This window comes from Bombyx mori, chromosome 15 (genome assembly GCF_030269925.1).
Source record: "Bombyx mori chromosome 15, ASM3026992v2".
NCBI classification, from domain to species: Eukaryota; Metazoa; Arthropoda; class Insecta; order Lepidoptera; family Bombycidae; genus Bombyx; species Bombyx mori.
Window position 1 is genome coordinate 13,733,292 of NC_085121.1, and position 19,210 is coordinate 13,752,501.

Here is a 19,210-nt window from a genome sequence, read left to right on the forward strand (position 1 = left end):
TTGACTAAGCCTTTCGTTTTCAGCTAAATATTTACAGACGGTTGTTTAGGATTGAGATCATCCTATACAAAAATATTATTGTTGATATTATTGCTTTCTTGTGCTCGTAAGTGTGTTATAGTCCTATTGTTCACACGTCAGTAACAAATCTTAACCGACGACATTACTGAGTGTATTATCATAAAATATGTACCTGTGATAGTGAGAATATATTTTCGTTTTAAAAAAAAACTGTGAGACATCACTACTATTAACAGACAGACTGATATTACAGACTTGTCGGAAATCTGTTTACAATACTTCAGATTTCGATATGATTTTAATCGATTCATACGGTTAATCAATTTTGTTACATCGAATAATTTATTTTTCGTCGTATTGCAAAATGCCCGGTGGCGGTAATCTGATAAGCCATGAAAGATACAGAAAAAAACCCCGGACACCACGACCTGGAAACGCGCGGTATACTATCAAATCCTTAGTGCTAGAACCACACAGAAAGCAAAAAAAATATACACGTCAAATGAGGTGAGAAAATAATGGATAAGTAGTGAATAATTCATCCCCAAAAATATTGTGCAACATTGAGTTGTTTTTTTTGCGATACTCGTTTTTTGTAAAGAAAATTGTGACAGATTGACGAAATATATCCCCTTGAACTGTTAATTAACATAGCATAACAAGGCTCTCTTCCTGGAAAATCTCTCCATTCCAAAAACGGTAACTTCGCCTTCAAGGATGGGCAGCGGCTTGGCCGTACACTCGTATGCCTACTAAGGCAATAAAAAGAACAATAATGATGTATTGTAGACAAAAGGTGGAACTCCAATTTTTCGACTTCTTGTGTGTCTCCAGCTACACTTGTCACAGCCATATTAAATACTCACTCGGTACTTTCGATGGGAATATCGAATTTTTACGTTACTTAGGGATAATTACAAGGGATACAATTTTATTTTAGCTGTGGCGGGTAGCCATCATACAACGCAAGATATTTGACAGATGCCTGAATCTCGCTTACGACATTTTGAAGATAAGCAACATTCGGACCGTCGCGTCGGTCTACCGAGCAAATATCACCCGCTCGGTGGAAGATCTTTCCATTCGTCGTAAACCTACCAACTATTATTAAATAACATAATATTAAATACCAGTTGAATTAAGCATAGATAGGTATATAATATTCGTCAAAATCGTATTGTTGTTCATATCAATTGAATAGAAAAATCGTGATCCAGCGATGTCACGCGAGCCGGTCGAAACGTTTTCGATTTTTCAGAGAGTTACGTAACATTCGAGATGCCTAGCTTTTGTCAGCACGACAACAACGCGGTTACAATGTACTATACTGAGACCTTAGAACTGATATCTCAAGGTGGGTAGCGCAATTACATTTTTTTTTTTATTGCTTATATGTGTGGACGATCTCACAGCCCACCTGGTGTTAAGTGGTTACTGGAGCCCATAGACATCTACAACGTAAATGCGCCACCTACCTTGAGATATAAGTTCTAAGGTCTCAGTATAGTTACAACGACTACACCACCCTTCGAACCGAAACGCATTACTGCTTCACGGCGGAAATAGGCGGGGTGGTGGTACCTACCCGTGCGGACTCCCAAGAGGTCCTACCACCAGTAAGTTACGTCGTAGATGTCTATGGCCTCCAATAACCACTTAACACCAGGTGGGCTGTGAGCTCGTCCACCCATCTAAGCAAAAAAAACAACAACTATGATATACATTGTTAGTGACATATTTGACGTTTCATCATCATTATCTCAGCCTATAGCTGTCCACTGTTGAACATAGGCAGACGCCAATCGATCTCCAGTGTCTCATCGTTCCATCTGGTAGGCGGACGTCCCACACTGTACTTGCCAGTACGTGGTCTCCATTCAAAGATCTTTCTGACCCATCAGCCTTCCGACCTTCGCGCTATGTGGCCTGCCTGCTGCCACTTCAGCTTGCTAATCCTATATTTGCATGTAAACAATTGTTTCTCTTCCAATGCAGCGTAACTATAGTACTCAAAACAAAAGATAAATGAGGAGCAATGACACAAAGACTTAACTTCTTAATCTTTGATATTTGAGTCGTCTATTATCAAAGGTGGCAATCTGTGCATTTGGCCAAAAAAATGTTATTGATATGTCAATACAGATTGATTTGAATATAATCGTCTCCTTCAAAGAATACGGTTCAAAACCTGCATTAAATTAAAGTTAATAGTTAACCTGTTATTTATCTAAGATGTCGTTCCGAAGAGTTTTGTGACTGCCAATGGAATACAAAGTCAATAATTCGTTTTTCTGATTTACCAATAATTGTCCAAAAGTCAGATTGCCGGCTTTGATAATAGTCGACTCATTTAACCATCAAATTTACCATAAGCCATTACGTGCCTTATTTTTCTACAGAAACAAAATATTAAGCTGTCGTTTTAAGCATTAAATATGTTCAAACAAGCAAAAACATTCATTGAAAATTGATGAATATATCTCATAGTTTTTTGTTCGACTTGGCAGATAGATACAAGCATTTTTATTGTGAGCGGATACAGCGAAACCGATATGCTACATTACCTGTGTCTCGATTTTATTTGAAAAACTTGACATCTTTGAATATTTAAAAGGAACTATTGAAATTACAACAACAAGAGAACATAGCTCTTTACGTCCGTGAGATTTCATGATATTTATAAGTTAAGAAACAATAACATTATGAAAATTTCACAACAAAAAGACAGAGAACACGCGCCAGGCATAGTTGGTTAAGCTATAAGATTAGTATAATGATCTTACACATCACGTATATTTAACATCCATATCCGTCTCGCGCATACCGATGAATACGAGTCAACGGAAGGAGTCGCCGGAGGCCTATCTTAAAAGACACGATAAAATAACAAAAGCAGAAAATAGTAGCTAAATGTAAAAAATGTTTTTCTAAATTCATTTTTTTGGATGCAACAATAGGCTTTAAGCAAAAAATATATTTAAAACTAGCTGACCCGGCAGACTTCGTTGTGCCTTAATCGATAAATAAAAGACCTAAGCTATTGTATAAAATAAACTTTAAAACAAACAAAAGGAATCTGTGCGACGGAGGACACATCAAAGGAAAAACAAAATTGTTATTTTTGTTTAATTCCGAGCATTTTCATATATGTATATCTTCTACCTTTTTGACCCTTCTCTGGACTTCGACAAATAATTTAAGACCAAAATTAGCCAAATCGGTCCAGCCGTTCTCGAGTTTTAGCGAGGCTAACGAACAGCAATTCATTTTTTTATATATTTATTATAAAATAATATATTTGTCGACCGTGAAGATTCATTCTAATTTTGCCGAATCCTTTCAATTCTATTTTAGGCATTACAAAGTATTCACTTTTATGTTGATTTCGTTACTTGTTTACATGTTATACTGTTTCTTATTTCAGATGCCTATCCGCTCCAAAAGTGATGGATAGCCACAGCAGATCGGCGTCGCCTCGCGACAGGCCGCAGCAGAGGCCGCCTTCGCCGCCCTCCCCACACGGCTACGACAACAAAGTCTTCCAGCACGACGAATCCGATCCAAACCACAACGACTCCTTCGCGTCCAACGGCGCGCAACAGAACCAACTCAACGGAGACACAAAAACATTAGAGGCCGTCAATTTAGAATTGTTGAATTTAGCACCGAAGAATGGTAATGCGAAAAAGAAGGATGTGGAGATAGATATGAACGGCACGAACCCGTACGATGAATACTTCGTGCCCGTCAACGAACACAGGAAGTTTATGAGGTTTGTAGTACTTTAAATACATTAACGATCTTGTAGGTAATCTAGAGGGACAAAGAGAGATGGTATGCTTGATAGTGCGCCAATCTATACTTAATATAATATTATAAAGAGGAAAGATTTGTTTGTTTGTTTGTTTCGAATAGGCTCCGAAACTACTGGACCGATTTGAAAAATTCTTTTTCCATTAGAAGCCGACATTCTCCCTGATGAACATAGGCTACTTTTTTTTTTTTTTTTTTGTTTCATGTGTGTTTTAATGTTTCCGAAGCGAAGCGAGGGCGGGTCGCTAGTATAAAATAAACACAAAGGCAAACCATTGAACACAAAAGTACAAAAGGCGGTGTTATCGCTAAGAGAGATCTTTTCCAGACATGTATCAGATAGACAAGAATCATCGAAGGAAATAAATTAACTGCCGCGTACTTATCAATTGAAAAAAGAATATATATATATATGCATCAATAACATAATGATAATGCTACTTTACACATATAAAAAAAACAATAACGTTTCATTTTTCTCAAAAATCGGCGCGTACCGAACGCAAAAGCATAAAGCTTACCGATTCAAGTAAAAAATTCGCATTTGATAGTTACCTAATATGCGTGATAGCTGATAGCGTTTATTTACTTTTCTAGCGTCATTTTAACGAAATCAATGTGTGGTAGTCGTTGGTAAACACTTTTTTCAGATTAGTATCTGCACTGGATATTATACACTGTACGTCTTATTCATTAAGTCTGTCCACTTCACTTTGTGCTTTTCATATCAGAAATCACCCGTGCTCACTGACTCAATTTTAAACAAAAAAAGAATATTAAAAATTATGCGCCCAATATATTTTTTATAGTCTTAATGCGAATAATAAATTTTCAGATTGATAAACTGTTATCAAACTCTGCATATTTCAAATAAATGTGCTCCATCACAATTATCGATAGATGCAATGCAAACAATGGCTGATTGTTACTTCGTATTGATTCGACGCACATACGTTATAGAACATGTATGAATATGTAAACTCAACTTAATGCTGAACTATATATCTATTTAATTTACGCAATCAATCATACTTAATTTCATTAATCATGGTTCACAAGTCATCATCATTCTCCTGCCCTTTTCCCAGTCACCTGATGTCGGCGCAACATGTTTTCTCCTTCCATACTCCTCTATCATATACCATTTATTCGCTCACTCCCCTCTTACCCATACCGTCTTTCTCGCAATCCATCCAGTTCTTCTTAGGTCTACCTCTTCCTCTATATTCTTCCACATTCATATTCATCATTAAGACTCTTACCAACCTCATTTTCATTTCGTCTCATCACATGTCTATACCATCCCAAACGCGCACTTCTCAACTTCTCTGTCACAAATGCCACTTTCAGACTTCCTCTAACACATTCATCAATCATGGTTCACAAGTCCCTGTTTGCAAATGAAATAGAAATAGGCACCGTGAATCCGAGTTAATAGCAAAAGTTTGGTCACTTTTTACTTTTTTATAAACCACAAATGTTGCTCCTAATGATATTATGTTATTAATTGATACCGAAAAGCTAAACCAGAACATAAGAGAGTGACTATGTAACTGAATTCACACGATCCTTTTGAAGGCAATTTTTTTAGAAAAATCCTCTACCTTTTATTAGTATACTAGATTTTATCTTAATTCATGTAAAAGTTATAGTCATGACTTATCAAGAAAATTATAAAAAACGTCAAAAAGTACCCACTTTTCGATTTGGTCTTGGTGTTTTAATAGTTTATTTTTATTTTTTTATTATAGATTTCCGAATTACTTTACCCAATCTATTTGCTTTGTTTCCCCAATGAAAACATAATTCTCGTAGAATTGAAAGCAGTAAAGCAACATACCATGGTTATCGCTACTTCTGATACATACATTAACTGCACATTGAAATAACTATATATATATATATATTTAATTCGTCTTCTGTCGAATCACTAGTCTCGTGACGACGACAGACAAAGTGATTGCTGAAAAATTTTTTAGACAAGATCAAACCGAAGCGAACAGCAACTCAATTCGTGACGAGGAATAGTATATTATCATTCAGTTAGATTGAAATCGGACAAAATTAAATACAACGCGTGTTAGGAGTTAATACTTTCGTCATATTTTTGTCGTGAAGGATCGAAACTTCATTGAACATCAAATTAATAAAAAAAAGCATTTTAAAGAAATCTCTTGAAAACACACACACAAAATTTAATCCCGGGAAGTTTAATTGGATATAGAACCATTATTAAAAAACAGAGGATGCAAAACAAAAACAAACTTTCGATCAGCTTGATAAAAAGTTTCTATATTGTACCTTTGTATTCAAACAAACTGACTAATTTCAAACACTTAGAACATAATCAACACGATATATATTTAACTAATCCGCACCATGACAGAGCAATCGGTCACAGGCCCGTATTTCCGCATCGCTAACACCCGTTCTCGTTATGTCCTTGAGACAAACTTCGACTGTGAAATCGAAAAATCGTTTGTCGTTTAAACTCCATGAAACTTCAGCCACAATACTTGGATTCGCTTCACAGAATTCTAGAAAAAGTTTCCATTAAATATTATGCGGTAGCACGTAGGAAAGGAATTAAAGAATAATACTAACTAGAGGTCCCGCAGTAGTCGAAATTCGACTATAATTAATTGGAATTGAAAGTTTGTACACTATTATGATTGTATTTTATACTTCTATAATCACAAATTTCGCCAAGACTACACTATAAAAAATATAAATTTAGACAAACAATATTTAATCTATTCTTAATTTGATCACAGACGCTAAGAACAAAAGTTTGACAATAAATAGTATGCGTGCATGTGTGCGTCAAATATCTGGTATGTAGTGTGTGTAATGTCTTCTTTATTGATTTAATGTATCTTTTAGGCATTATTTAAAATAAAAAAATTAGTATTGTGCACTTCTTCTCTATATTCTCTATAAGTGTGAGAAATTTCATACTCCTCCGTCCGCGCAATTTTCGTAAAAAGGGATTCAAAGTTTTTGCTTCACGTATTAATATATAGATTTGTGACACTAGGGTTATTATCACCTATTTCCTTACTTAGCTCCCCAATTTCTATTGCAGTGGTAGCCAACACCGTCCAAATAGATATTTCAAGATATTTGCTACACACGAACGCGATTGTTTTATTTATTTGCTTCCATTAATCGACATACTTTACACAAGTTTTCGGTACAACTCAACCTAAATGTCGCAAGCCTTTTTGCAGTTGCAATTGTACGCTGTCATATCTGTTTACGTCCACGAACAACAGAAGAAGAGAGTTATCGAGAGTCGACCGTTCTCGAGAGATCGATATAGAGTGGGGGCTAATTTATTAGCTTATCTATGCTAATATCGTTCAAACTATTCGATAAACACGAGTTTCACCTATTATCTTTAATAACTTCGTGAACATGAAACTGAAGGGTAATCATTACAAATACCAGCTATTAATTAATTTAATGATCATTACAACGAACGTTTTCACATCCGACGTGAACTGCTATTTCACGCGTTTTCATGGTTACTGTTAGAAATTGCATAAGTTCTTGTTCCGCTGACTTTTATAAGGGCAGAACCCAAATAATGTGTAATTCGATTAGATTATCAGTTTTACTGTTACCGGAAGAAGAGAATCCCATCTGTCGGAAATCGGAAGAACAAAACATAGTGATACTCCTCTATGATTTCTCTTGGTACTCGATGTTTAATCGTTTTTCAGCCAGTCACGATTAACGATTGTAAGATCTCGATTTGCTTCGCGAGTCGATAGGTCGATGATCGCGAATTAGAAACATTTAAAAAAACGAACTTGCATCACAACAATCGTCGTACGAATCGATTGACTCTGAATAATCGATAAATAACTCGATTGTTGAGTTGGAACGTTTACTCATTCTCGGAATCGTAAATTAATCGTTTTCTTAGAAATTATTCTATCTACATACATTATTCAATCAATCGATGAACAAAGAGTCCAATATCTGTCGCGAAAGATCGATACAAAACATTTAGAATATTTTTAAACTTAACTACCAAATTCCTACTATAAGTCGTAAAGTACAGCCACCCCCACCTGTCCACGTATAAATCACTTAAACAACCTTGTTGTCCTTGACCTTGAATAGCTCGCATAATACATTTAAATTTGGTATCGGTTTTATGTACGACACATTTTGTTAGACCGCCGTTGAATTAGAAATTAGCGCCACATACCAATGAAATGCTCACCGTGTAAACTTCACATTATGTCATCGACATTATGATTAAACCTACGAATATTATTCGTAGCATTAAACAAACTGTGTCTGAAGTTAGGTATCGTCATCATTCTATGAGTTAATACCAAAATGGATCGGGAGGTCATCTGCCTCATATAAGTCAAAGAAACATAATTACTGGTAGAATAGGTGGACAATATACCATCACCACGATCTAACCTATTTTTACCACGAAGGAGTCGTGCTTTCTAGCTTGGAGTTTGGGACAACTTACTTAATTCCAATAAACTAGAAAAAATGGCAGGAATTGACGAGTAAAGTTAAAAATAAACTCAAGAAGCTATTTTCATTCTAGAACAAGTTAACGGATCTAATCATGCGACATGTAACTCCGCACGGATAGGTACCACCACCCTGCCTATGTCTGCCGTGAAGCAGTAATGTGTTTCGGTTTGAAGGGCGGGGCAGCCGTTGTAACTATACTTGAGACCTTAGAACTAATATCTCAAGGTGGGTGGCGCATTTACGTCGTAGATGTCTATGGGCTCCAGTAACCACTTAACACCAGGTGGGCTGTGAGCTCGTCCATCCATGTAAGCAACAACAAAAAAAATGTGACCTCACATGCGTCAATTTTAATCTTTACTAGCTGACCCGGCAGACTTCGTAGTGCCTCAATCGATAAATAAAAGACCTAAGCTTTTCATCGCATGGACACATCAAAGGGAAAACAAAATTGTTATTTTTATTTAATTCCGAGCATTTTCATCTTTATCTACCTTTTTAACTTTCTCTGGACTTCCACAAATAATTCAAGACCAAAATTAGCCAAATCGGTCCAGCCGTTCTCGAGTTTTAGCGAGACTAACGAACAGCAATTCATTTTTATATATATAGATATAAACGAGACAAGTAAACTTTAAGCGTAACATTTCATTTGATTAACACTTTATTTTTACGTCATTTTTCATTTGGTTTTTTCTTTCTTTTAATTAGATCTGAACTATGTTACTATTCAGACTTTTGATTAAAATAATGAGTTTGAATAGTTTGCATAGAATGCATCACATGGTAAATGAATCTACAGAAATCGGTCATAAATATAAAAATAACAACACCGACAAAATGGGTACTTTATTAACACATACTTAAGCTCAAAACCTTTTTTTCTATCCAATACTGTACATTTTATCAAGGTATTCACTGATAATGACTAAAATCCGGCAAAGAAAACGTTATTTTTTTACGCGGCTTCTAAAAACAAACAATATTACAAACAAGAATTAAATCCCTACGAGCATATTGCGTAAGTCAATTGACGTCCAAGATAATGACGTCCTGAAATTCTTCCGCAAACGTTTTCTCATTGTTTAAGCTAAGCAATTATTAAAAAAAAACAATTAAGACTTCCACAAAGGAAACAAATAAGGAAATAATGAGTAATGAGATATATCCTGTGGCGTTAAAACTAAAATTTTGCTGATTTTTTTATTTATTCGTATTAGTTGGGTTGCCTAAACTTTATATGGGTTATATTATCGTCTCACTGACATCTAATATAAGGGCCAGTGGTGACTTTACTTATTTTCTAACGTTTACAATAGTTTACATGTACCATTGCTGTTAAAGTTTACGTAAGTACATTAACAGAATTATATCATTTGAAAATCGTGGTTATTTTACGGTCCGTATAAAACCAATATTTGAATATCAAATTATTTAAAAATCTACGCTTCAAAACCAATAGCTTAATCAACTTGATGCAGTAAAAACACTTTTCTGTATGTTTCAATATTATTATTTTCAGAGTACTGTCAAAAGAGACCGTGGAAGACACTGACTTTTAACTGTGCTACTTACTAATGATTCAAAAGGAATACCAATAACAAACACATTTCAGGGGCAGACCGATAACATATCCCTCATTAATTCTTAATCTGTATTATCTGCTCATTAATGCGATTTATATAATTCCGATACTGGATAGAGCGTGTCCGTTACACTATCTGATCAAAACAATGCAAATATTTAAGCCACTCTTTTTTATATAGATAAACCGCTAATAGGCTGTTTGTGAGCTGTGATCTTAATTACTGACCACTTATTTCCTGTTAGGGAACTCAGGCTCACGGCTTAACCGTTGTTAAGTCATTAAAGGGCCCAAATATGTATGCAAAGCAATGAACACAACCGCCCACATTAGATGTACCTAATCTATATAAAACATACTTTTAATCTGTTGTGTAAAATATAGAAATAATCTTAAATACATTCTCAGAAAAACAAATAAATACTTGAATTATTTCCTGAACTCATCAGTCGATATTTGAACATTTAATATTTAAAAAAATCCATTAACGAGCTGTGAACATCAATGAGCTTTCTCGAATTTCAAATTAAGTCGAAGAAAAACATTTACGTGTTACACAAGCGTACATTGTCTGAAATCCGACAGAGTTTTCAATGAGTCGACACCTCCTGTCCAAAACACAAAACTAGTATAACTTTTTCTAGAAAGCTGTTACATATTCAATAGCACGGACAATGCCCGCGGGCTGGTACTTGAAGACGGGCACAATAGGAGTACGGTCCACGTGAATAACTGAACGTTTCACTAAGACTAGCTCATATTATCGAATAACATTACACTTTTCGTTCGAAACTAATGAATGTGACGTATCTGCACTGATATACGAAAACATAGAGTTATTTCTTACCTAATCATTGGTAAGGGGTTATTACTTTTTTATGTTTGAAGGGTTAGTGGTGGCCATTCTAGTTTCACCAGGACAGGTGGGCGAGCAGAGGCTCAGCCAGGAGAGGTGGTATTTGCTAACAGCTGCCCGAGCGCCTCCAAAGAAGACCTAACAACTCAAAAGCAGCTGCTTCGCGAATGAATCTACTACCGGATCGGAAACGCGACCCGCTGAGAAAAATCCGGCGAGGAGCTCAGCGGGCTGATGAATGGATTAGGTTACAAGTTGAACTCTTTGCCGAGTTCGACGAGTACGGTTACTAGGGCCCCTAAGCCTGCTCCTAGTGTAAGAGCTGAAGGCGTCTAATGCAACAAGGGTTATTACAAATACGAGCGGTTTGGTAGATAAGCTCATGGGGCTCATCTTTAGGGATTTGCGTTAGCTTGCTTTTAACACTTTTTTTTATTAGTAAGAGTAGTCCTTCGTTGAACCGACCACCACCGAATCGGAATCACGACACACTGAGAAGATCCAGCGAGAAACTCAGTGGGTTCTGTCTACGGGCTAGATTGCACTGATTGTAAAACAAATACATTTACTATAGACAATAGCAGCTGTTCACAATGTTAAAAAATTGTCTACTATATACAAGACAATTTTTCAAAAATAAAAGCATATGCTCGGATACAGTATAGTCATTTGATAAACGAAATACAACTTCGAATGCCGTACTAATTGTACTCTATGGCACGAGTACCTACGTTTTTAATATCAGTGCGCTTAGTGTGAGTTTATTAACTTCTCGATCGCGTTAACTCAAATTTGTATGGAGTTGGAACAGCTTACCTTCGTTGGCCGCTAGGGGCGCTGTTCCAACTCCATACAAATTTGCACACAAATGGCTCGTGACTCGATCTACGCAGCGTCGCCAATAAAACAATTTCTAATCACGAACAGCGCACTGAATGATATTATTAAATAATAAGGGTATCCCAAGAACGATATGCTATCAAAATATGATGCTATCGTTGTCCCGCTATCAGCTACGTGCAAAAATGTTGTCCTACCGTCCTTAAAGTTGGTGATAAGCAAAGATTAAAGAGTATTAAGATATAAATAAATCTGCAATTTATATCACCACGCGGAACGAAAGGAAAATACAAAGTAAATAATAATTTTTTTTTTTTTAAATTCTTTTGCGATAAATTCAGAAACTACGAGACGTATAGACAATATGTCTCACTGTTTTTAGAATGTTTTGTCAGAGTCCTCAAATTGGAATACATACCACATTCTTGGTGATGATCAAAGTGATGATGCATCGGGATTCCCGATCCATTAACGGTGCTTTTAGATACCACAAGCACCGGTCACCCTCCTTGTCGAACCCGTCGCTTGCGACGAAGGGCTCGACGAGCGAATTAACGCATAGACACAGCCCACTGAGTTTCTCGCCGGATCTTCTCTGTGGGTTGCGTTTCCGATCCGGTGGTAGATTCTACGAAGCGCTGCTCTTGCTGGGGCCAGTGTTAGCAACACTCCCGGTTTGAGCCCCGTGAGTTCACCTACACGTCAATAGCTGAAATAGCCTCTCAAGGCTATCAGCATAGGTAGGAAAAAAGAAAAAATAAGAAGCATCGAAATTGAAAGCTAGTATCATCGCTATTTCAAAGCAGTTGAATGAACGTTCGATGCTGCAATGGTTCCACCTGAAATTAGCATCAAACGATTCGCGAGTTTCTCTGTCCAATTAGACCAATACCAAATAAAACTCACCTGTTAATCTGTAATCTGTAAAATGTTTAGTTTTGGTATAACTATATTATTAACTAGTGAAAAGAATAGATCTTTATTTAGACAACGGGACAACAATCTATATAAATAAAAATGAATAGCTGTTCGTTAGTCTCGCTGAAACTCGAGAACGGCTGGACCGATTTGGCTAATTTTGGTCCTTCATTATTTGTTGAAGTCCAGAGAAGGTTTAAAAGGAAGACAAATATGAAAATTGGAATTAAATAAAGTTTAGGTCTTTTATTTATCGCTTGAGGCACTACGAAGTCTGCCGGGTCAGCTAGTATATAATAGATATAGGAAGAAAATATGAACACACTCTCATAGGAAAAGAAATATTTTTCTAATGGTATCATTCTTTAATTTTATATACCTTATACGATATTATTATCAGAGCAAATGGTCAAACGAGTTCACAGCTTTCGACCTGATTTGAAACGGTTACCGGAATCCAGGTACAGAATAGATTGTAAGGCTATTTTCCGCCTTTAAACTGATATTGTTTTTTGCTTAGATACGTGGACGAGCGCACAGCCCACCTGGTGTTAAGTGGTTACTGGAGCCCATAGACATATACAAAGTAAATGCGCCACCCACCTTGAGATATAAGTTCTAAGGTCTCAGTATAGTTACAACGGCTGCCCCACCCTTCAACCCGAAATGCATTACTGCTTCACGGCAGAAATAGGCAGGGTGGTGGTACCTACGCGTGCGGACTCAGAAGAAGCCAGTATCGAGCGATGCTACTGTGCCAGAGTTCGAATCTCGCAGTCAAGTAGCAATTCCTTTAACAAAATACATATTATGTTCAGTAAAAACTCTTCATTCCCAGGGTATATGCTCCGTAAACATGCCGCGCATACAGAACCCGTTAATGTGGAATGATAATTTACATATATGGGATATTCGGTCGGATATTGGAATCCGGCATATTAGAATCCTTCATCAATGTGTATGTACCGGTGTACTGATTAGATGCGCGAATAGTGAAAACGCAAATGAAGAAAGCGCGAATAAGGAGCTTCTACTGCACTTAGCTCGTGTTCACAAATAGTTTATTATATGAAGAAGAAATAACATCATGTAATAAAAAACAAAACTGTCAAACAAAATAATAATTTTCGTAAATGCTGATAGAAGTTTTTTTTTTCGTGATAGAATGTAAAGGCTTCTCGGTAATAAGGGCCTTCGTTTAGATTGAGGTTTGGCCTTGCAAAAGGAGACTGTCATGGACTAAAATATTTTTCTTTCCGTTTTCAGGGGTGAAAAGTTGTACGTGACGGCGGACAAACGTGGCGATAAGGGAGGTTGTAAGCGACCTCTTTGCTGGACCCTGTTGGCGCTTGTTGTGGCCGCTATTGTTGCACTAATAGTACTGGCAGCCAGTAAGTTATTTTTGAGCTTCATCAGTAGTTCACTTAATATTATATTAGCTTTCGTTGAATTTATTTTAATTAAAAAATCTTCTAAACTGCTAGTCCTGACCATTTTATTTATTTATTATTTTACCACGATTAACAAACACAAGACATTAAATTCTAGGCCTACAGAATCTATAGTTTTTTTTTATTGCTTAGATGAGTGGACGAGCTCACAGCCCACCTGGTGTTAAGTGGTTACTGGAGCCCATAGACATCCACCAAATGCGCCACCCATCTTGAGATATAAGTTCTAAGGTCGCAAGTATTGTTACAACGGCTGCCCCACCCTTCAAACCGAAACGGATTACTGCTTCACGGCAGAAATAGTAAGGGTGGTGGTACCCACCCGCGCGGACTCACAAGAGGTCCTACCACCAGTAAATTGTATGGTTTTTACGATAAAAAAAATTACGGACTTTTAACTTCTAAATTTCGATGTGTGACATTAATAAGCGCTTTTTTTTTAGCTTTGAATAATTAGAATTTTTCGTTTCTGTTACAGCCGGAATAGGATTTTCGAATTCTGCACTGGAAAATCATCTCGAACAAAATACATCGATTAGTTCAGCGCGAGCTCTGGGCGGCCTCACCATACCTATAGCGGCAGAAGAGACAAACGACACTGAATTACACGGTAACAACACAAATCCAATACATCATTTAACAAGAACATCTTTTTGACAGACTTTTATTAGTTTGACCCGCATAAACATTTAGATATGTGACGGGTAGCCATCATAGTAAAACGCAAGATGACAAAACTCTATTCTTCTAACGTATACGGAAAAACACTACTAATCTATCCTACAACTAACCTCCTACGTGACGGAAACAGCTACCAGACATTGCATGCTATCCCCAGAAAACATATATGTAACGCGTCCGCTAAATTTTAATTATGGTGCAATATTACAGTACTATTTGTCGGGTTGATAATATGTAAAAACTCAGTAAAATAAACAGTAAAGAGTCTGCTCTTTATCTTTTCAGATAATAACGTGATGAATGAGGAGCCGTCTAGTGATGCAGAACCAACACCAGAGCCAGAACCGGCAATCAACGACGTACAGTCAAGAGACGCAGTACCGACCCCAGAGCCAGAGCCCCAGCCAGATACATCAATAAACCAGGAACCGTCTAGAGAAGCAGTGCCAACACCAGAGCCGGAACCATCAATAAGTGAGGAACCGTCTAGGGAAGCAATGCCAACACCAGAACCAGAGCCAGTAATAAGCCAGGAGGCGTCTAGAGAAGCAGTACCAACACCAGAGCCGGAACCATCAATAAGCGAGGAACCATCTAGGGAAGCAATGCCAACACCAGAACCGGAGCCATCAATAAGCCAGGAACCATCCAGAGAATCAATGCCCACACCGGAGCCGGAGCCACCAATAAGCCAGGGACCATCCAAAGAAGCAGTACCATCATCAGAACCAGAGACACCAATAAACCATGAACCATCCAGGGAATCAATGCCAACACCAGAGCCAGAACCAGCGATAAACCAGGAGGCGTCTACAGAAGCAGTACCAACACCAGAGCCGAACCCATCAATAAACCAGGGGTCATATAGTAATGCAGAACCAACACCAGAGCCAGAACCGGCAATAAACGAAGTAGCATCCAAAGATGCAGTCACAACACCAGAGCCCGAGCCATCAATAAACCAGGAACAATCTATAAAAATGACACCGACAGTAGAGCAAGACTTATTAATTCATCAGGAACCATTTAAAGAGGCGGTGCAAACAACTGAACAACAACCATCAATAAACGAGGAAGAAACAACAGAGCCACATTTCCCAATTAACCAAGAACCATCTAGAGACATTACACTAACGATCGAGCCAGAATCATCAGCAAACCATGAAACATCTAAGGACGTAGAATCTGTAAACAAGGGAGAATCTAGTGAAACAACAACAACAGTATTTGAACCTACAATAAACCATGAATCATCTAGTGAAATGGTACCGACACTGGAGCCAAAAACATCAATAAACGAAGTGCGATCTGAACAAACAGTGCCGGATCCAGAAACATCATTAAACAAAATATCTTCAAATGAAATGGTGCCTACAACAGTGACACAATTAGAATTAAGCCAGGGACCAACTAGAGACGTAGTGACAACATTAAGGCCGGATATGTCAATGAATGATGAACAGCCTATAGAAATTGCACAAAAAATAGAGCCAGAAACGTCAATAAATCACGAATTATCTAGAGGAATGCCACACATAATAGAGTCAGAACCGACAATAGATCTAGAGTCAATCATAGAGCCAGAGCCGACGATAGAGCCAGAACCGACAATAGAGACAGAGCCAACGATAGAAACAGAGCCGACAATAGAAACAGAGTCGACGATAGACAAAGAACCATCAATAAACCAGGTGCTATTGAGTGAAATGACTCCAACATCGGACCCAGAAACAGTAAAAGAGAGAGAAATGACACCGGTAATAAGCCCAGAACTGACAATAAACCAAGAAAAATCTAGAGAAATGATATCGACTATAGAGCCAGAGCGATCAATAAACTTTGAAAAGACAACAGAGTTCCAACTATCAACAAATGAGAAAGAATCCCGTGAAATGACACCAACATTAACACCTCAATTAAACAATGAAGATGTAACAAGAACACAATCGATGGAAAATCAAGAACAACCTGGGGAAGCCGAACCAGTAATAGACCTAAAAACATCTATAACTCACGAATTAGATACAAAAACGATTTCAACAACCGAGCCCCAATTATCAACAGACCGCGAAGAACACGTAGAACCACCATCATCAACAAATCAAGAACGTTCTAGAGAAATGGCACCAGAAACAGCACAGCGATCAGTTAAGGTGGTAGAAGTAACCAAAGTTCAGTCACCAATAAACCAGGAACAATTTAGAGAACCCGCACAAACAATAGAGCCCGAACCGCCAACAAACGCTGAAGAAACAACAGAGCAACTACTATCAGTGAACCAGGAACCGTTTGGAGAAACGATCCCGACCATAGAACCAGAACCAATTGATAATGAAGAAACTACAGAACAACCATCGTCGATAAATCACGCATCCAAAGATATTGTATTAACATCTGAAGCAGAACTAGCAAACCAAGAACGATCGAGAGAACAACCGAACTTTTCCATTGACCAGAAAAACACAACTGAACTAGAATCACCGATTAATCAAACAGAAACAACAGAACCACAATTTTCAGTAAGCAAACAGCCATCTGGAGAAATTTCAGCAATACCAGAGTCAGTTTCATCCGTAAATCAGGAACATACAACAGAACCTCAATCATCAATGGATCAAGAACCATCTAACGAAATTTCAGCAACAACAAAGTCACAATCATCAATAGACCAAGAAGAAACAACTGAGCAACAAATATCAGCAAACCAGGAAGAGATAAATGACGAAGATTTCTTAGTGAATTCTGATGAAGAAAATAGCCCAGGCTCGTCGGCAAACGAAGTAGAAACAATAGAAACGGATTCCTCATTAAATGAGCAAAAAGTTAAAGAAACAACAACAGAATCTCAGTCATCATACAAACAAGACCTATCTACAGAAACGTCATCAACAACAGAGCTACAACCATCAGAACAAAAGGAAGAAACAGATGATCAACACTCATCAACAAACCAAGTTGAAACAACAGAACTAGAAACATCAGTAAATCAAGAACAAGAACCAGACCTGGCATTGACTGTGGAACCGCTGCCATCTGAAATCCAAGAAGAAACTACAGAGTCACATTCGTCAGCAAACCAGGAAACATCCAAAGAAATATCTTCAACAACAGAATCACAATCTATTGTGAGCCAAGAACCATCTGTAGATGTGTCTTTAACCGTGGGGCCACTGACAACCACAATCCGAGAAGAATCAACAGAAGAACCTAAAATATCTAAGGAGGTATCACTGAGAAACAATACGGACAATAATGTAGAGCTAACGGCAGAAAAACCAAGCGAAAACGAACGATCGAGTAAAATACCACAAATACAAATTTACGAAGTGAGGCCCACAGACTTACCTGAAATTTTCTCGCCGGCAACAATGCACCCGCCAATAAAGTCGCCCAGCTTTTCAAACGATCGCGAACCTACATCAACAGGACTACCATTTTTGGAAGACATGAATGATATTTATTAGGATAATCCGATTAGAATTAATAAAATTTGAAAGAATTTCATCTAACTGAGAGCTTAATATAGTCTATTAAACATCCTTAGTTAAAGAAAGATTGCGATGGTTATTCTTTAACTTTAGACATATTATTATAAATAACTGGGATTCAATCATTGTCTGGAAAGCTCTGAATTTTAACAAACATTACATTGTAGTTAAAATAAGTGTATATAGTGCTATTTTAGATTACTGTGATGTATGCGATAGCTGTATATCAATGTGGACCAAATAATCAGTAATAATTCAATATTATTGCAAAGGTAACAGTTTTTTCTAATACCTAATGAAACGAATTATATATTTTTCAACAACATTTAAATTTAAATCATTCATAGATTTTCATATTGACTAGTCAAACTAGAAAAAGTCAAGAATTTAGATATAGATAAAACACCATATTAGCGATGATTTATTTATCAAACTCAAATACTTTATGTATAAATGAGTCGGAGTAGTTTGTACATTGTCTCATTTCGTTTTTTACTGCATACTTGCAAAGGTTAGTAATCATAATTTATAAGTCTTGTAGGGTAACAAACCAATCTTGGCTGAGAAAAAAATAAAACCTCGTAATGACTTTTCGACAAATCAACAGTGAACAAAGACAAGACTATGAAGAAGAGTTATAATGTCTTGCTCATTTGACATGATTTGATATTTCTTGTACGATTTACAAAATTACCCATTATGATTGTTACCACTATAAAAAGTTGCATTATATTAAACTAATCATTGGATGACTTTACCAAACAAAATGTGTCCCTTTTTTTAAATTCAGTACCTACTAATTACATATAATGCAATATCTTTAATATTTTGTAGATACACATTTGTGATGAGAATTTGAATGTTCTGCCATTCTGTTGTGATATGCTGCACACATTCATCCCGTTTGTGCTTAGTGAGGTCTGATTTGTAAAGTAATATTATAATTAATTTAGTATTTGTTAATTAAGACATATTATTTGTATAAATGTTTGACCTTGTAAAGAATTATGTTGTGAATAATTAAAGTTAATTTTAATTAAATTTCGTT

General features: G+C 36.9%; 1 protein-coding gene across 2 annotated transcripts; it reads left to right on the plus strand.

Annotated features, from left to right (window-relative positions):
- The first annotated feature begins 370 nt into the window (after positions 1-370).
- On the plus strand, positions 371-19,203 carry LOC134198696 (cell surface glycoprotein 1-like). 2 transcript variants are annotated; one of them, XM_062672717.1, is made up of 5 exons: positions 371-528; positions 3,446-3,793; positions 13,809-13,933; positions 14,472-14,603; positions 14,960-19,203. In XM_062672717.1, the coding sequence occupies exons 1-5, from the start codon at positions 386-388 to the stop codon at positions 18,136-18,138; spliced, it is 3,927 nt and encodes a 1,308-aa protein (XP_062528701.1). In that variant the 5' UTR covers positions 371-385; the 3' UTR covers positions 18,139-19,203. The 2 variants fall into 2 exon arrangements, with proteins under 2 accessions (XP_062528701.1, XP_062528702.1); XM_062672718.1 differs by lacking the exon at positions 371-528 and adding an exon at positions 2,917-2,933.
- The last annotated feature ends 7 nt before the right edge of the window (positions 19,204-19,210 follow it).

What these genes read in the sequence shown, in the direction of transcription:
- LOC134198696 (XM_062672717.1), top strand. Translation starts at nt 386, where the DNA reads ATGCCCGGTGGCGGTAATCTGATAAGCCATGAAAGATACAGAAAAAAA. An exon ending in AAATATACACGTCAAATGAG is followed by an intron (nt 529 to 3,445) that starts GTGAGAAAATAA and finishes TTCTTATTTCAG; the next exon opens with ATGCCTATCCGCTCCAAAAG. An exon ending in AAACGACACTGAATTACACG is followed by an intron (nt 14,604 to 14,959) that starts GTAACAACACAA and finishes TTATCTTTTCAG; the next exon opens with ATAATAACGTGATGAATGAG.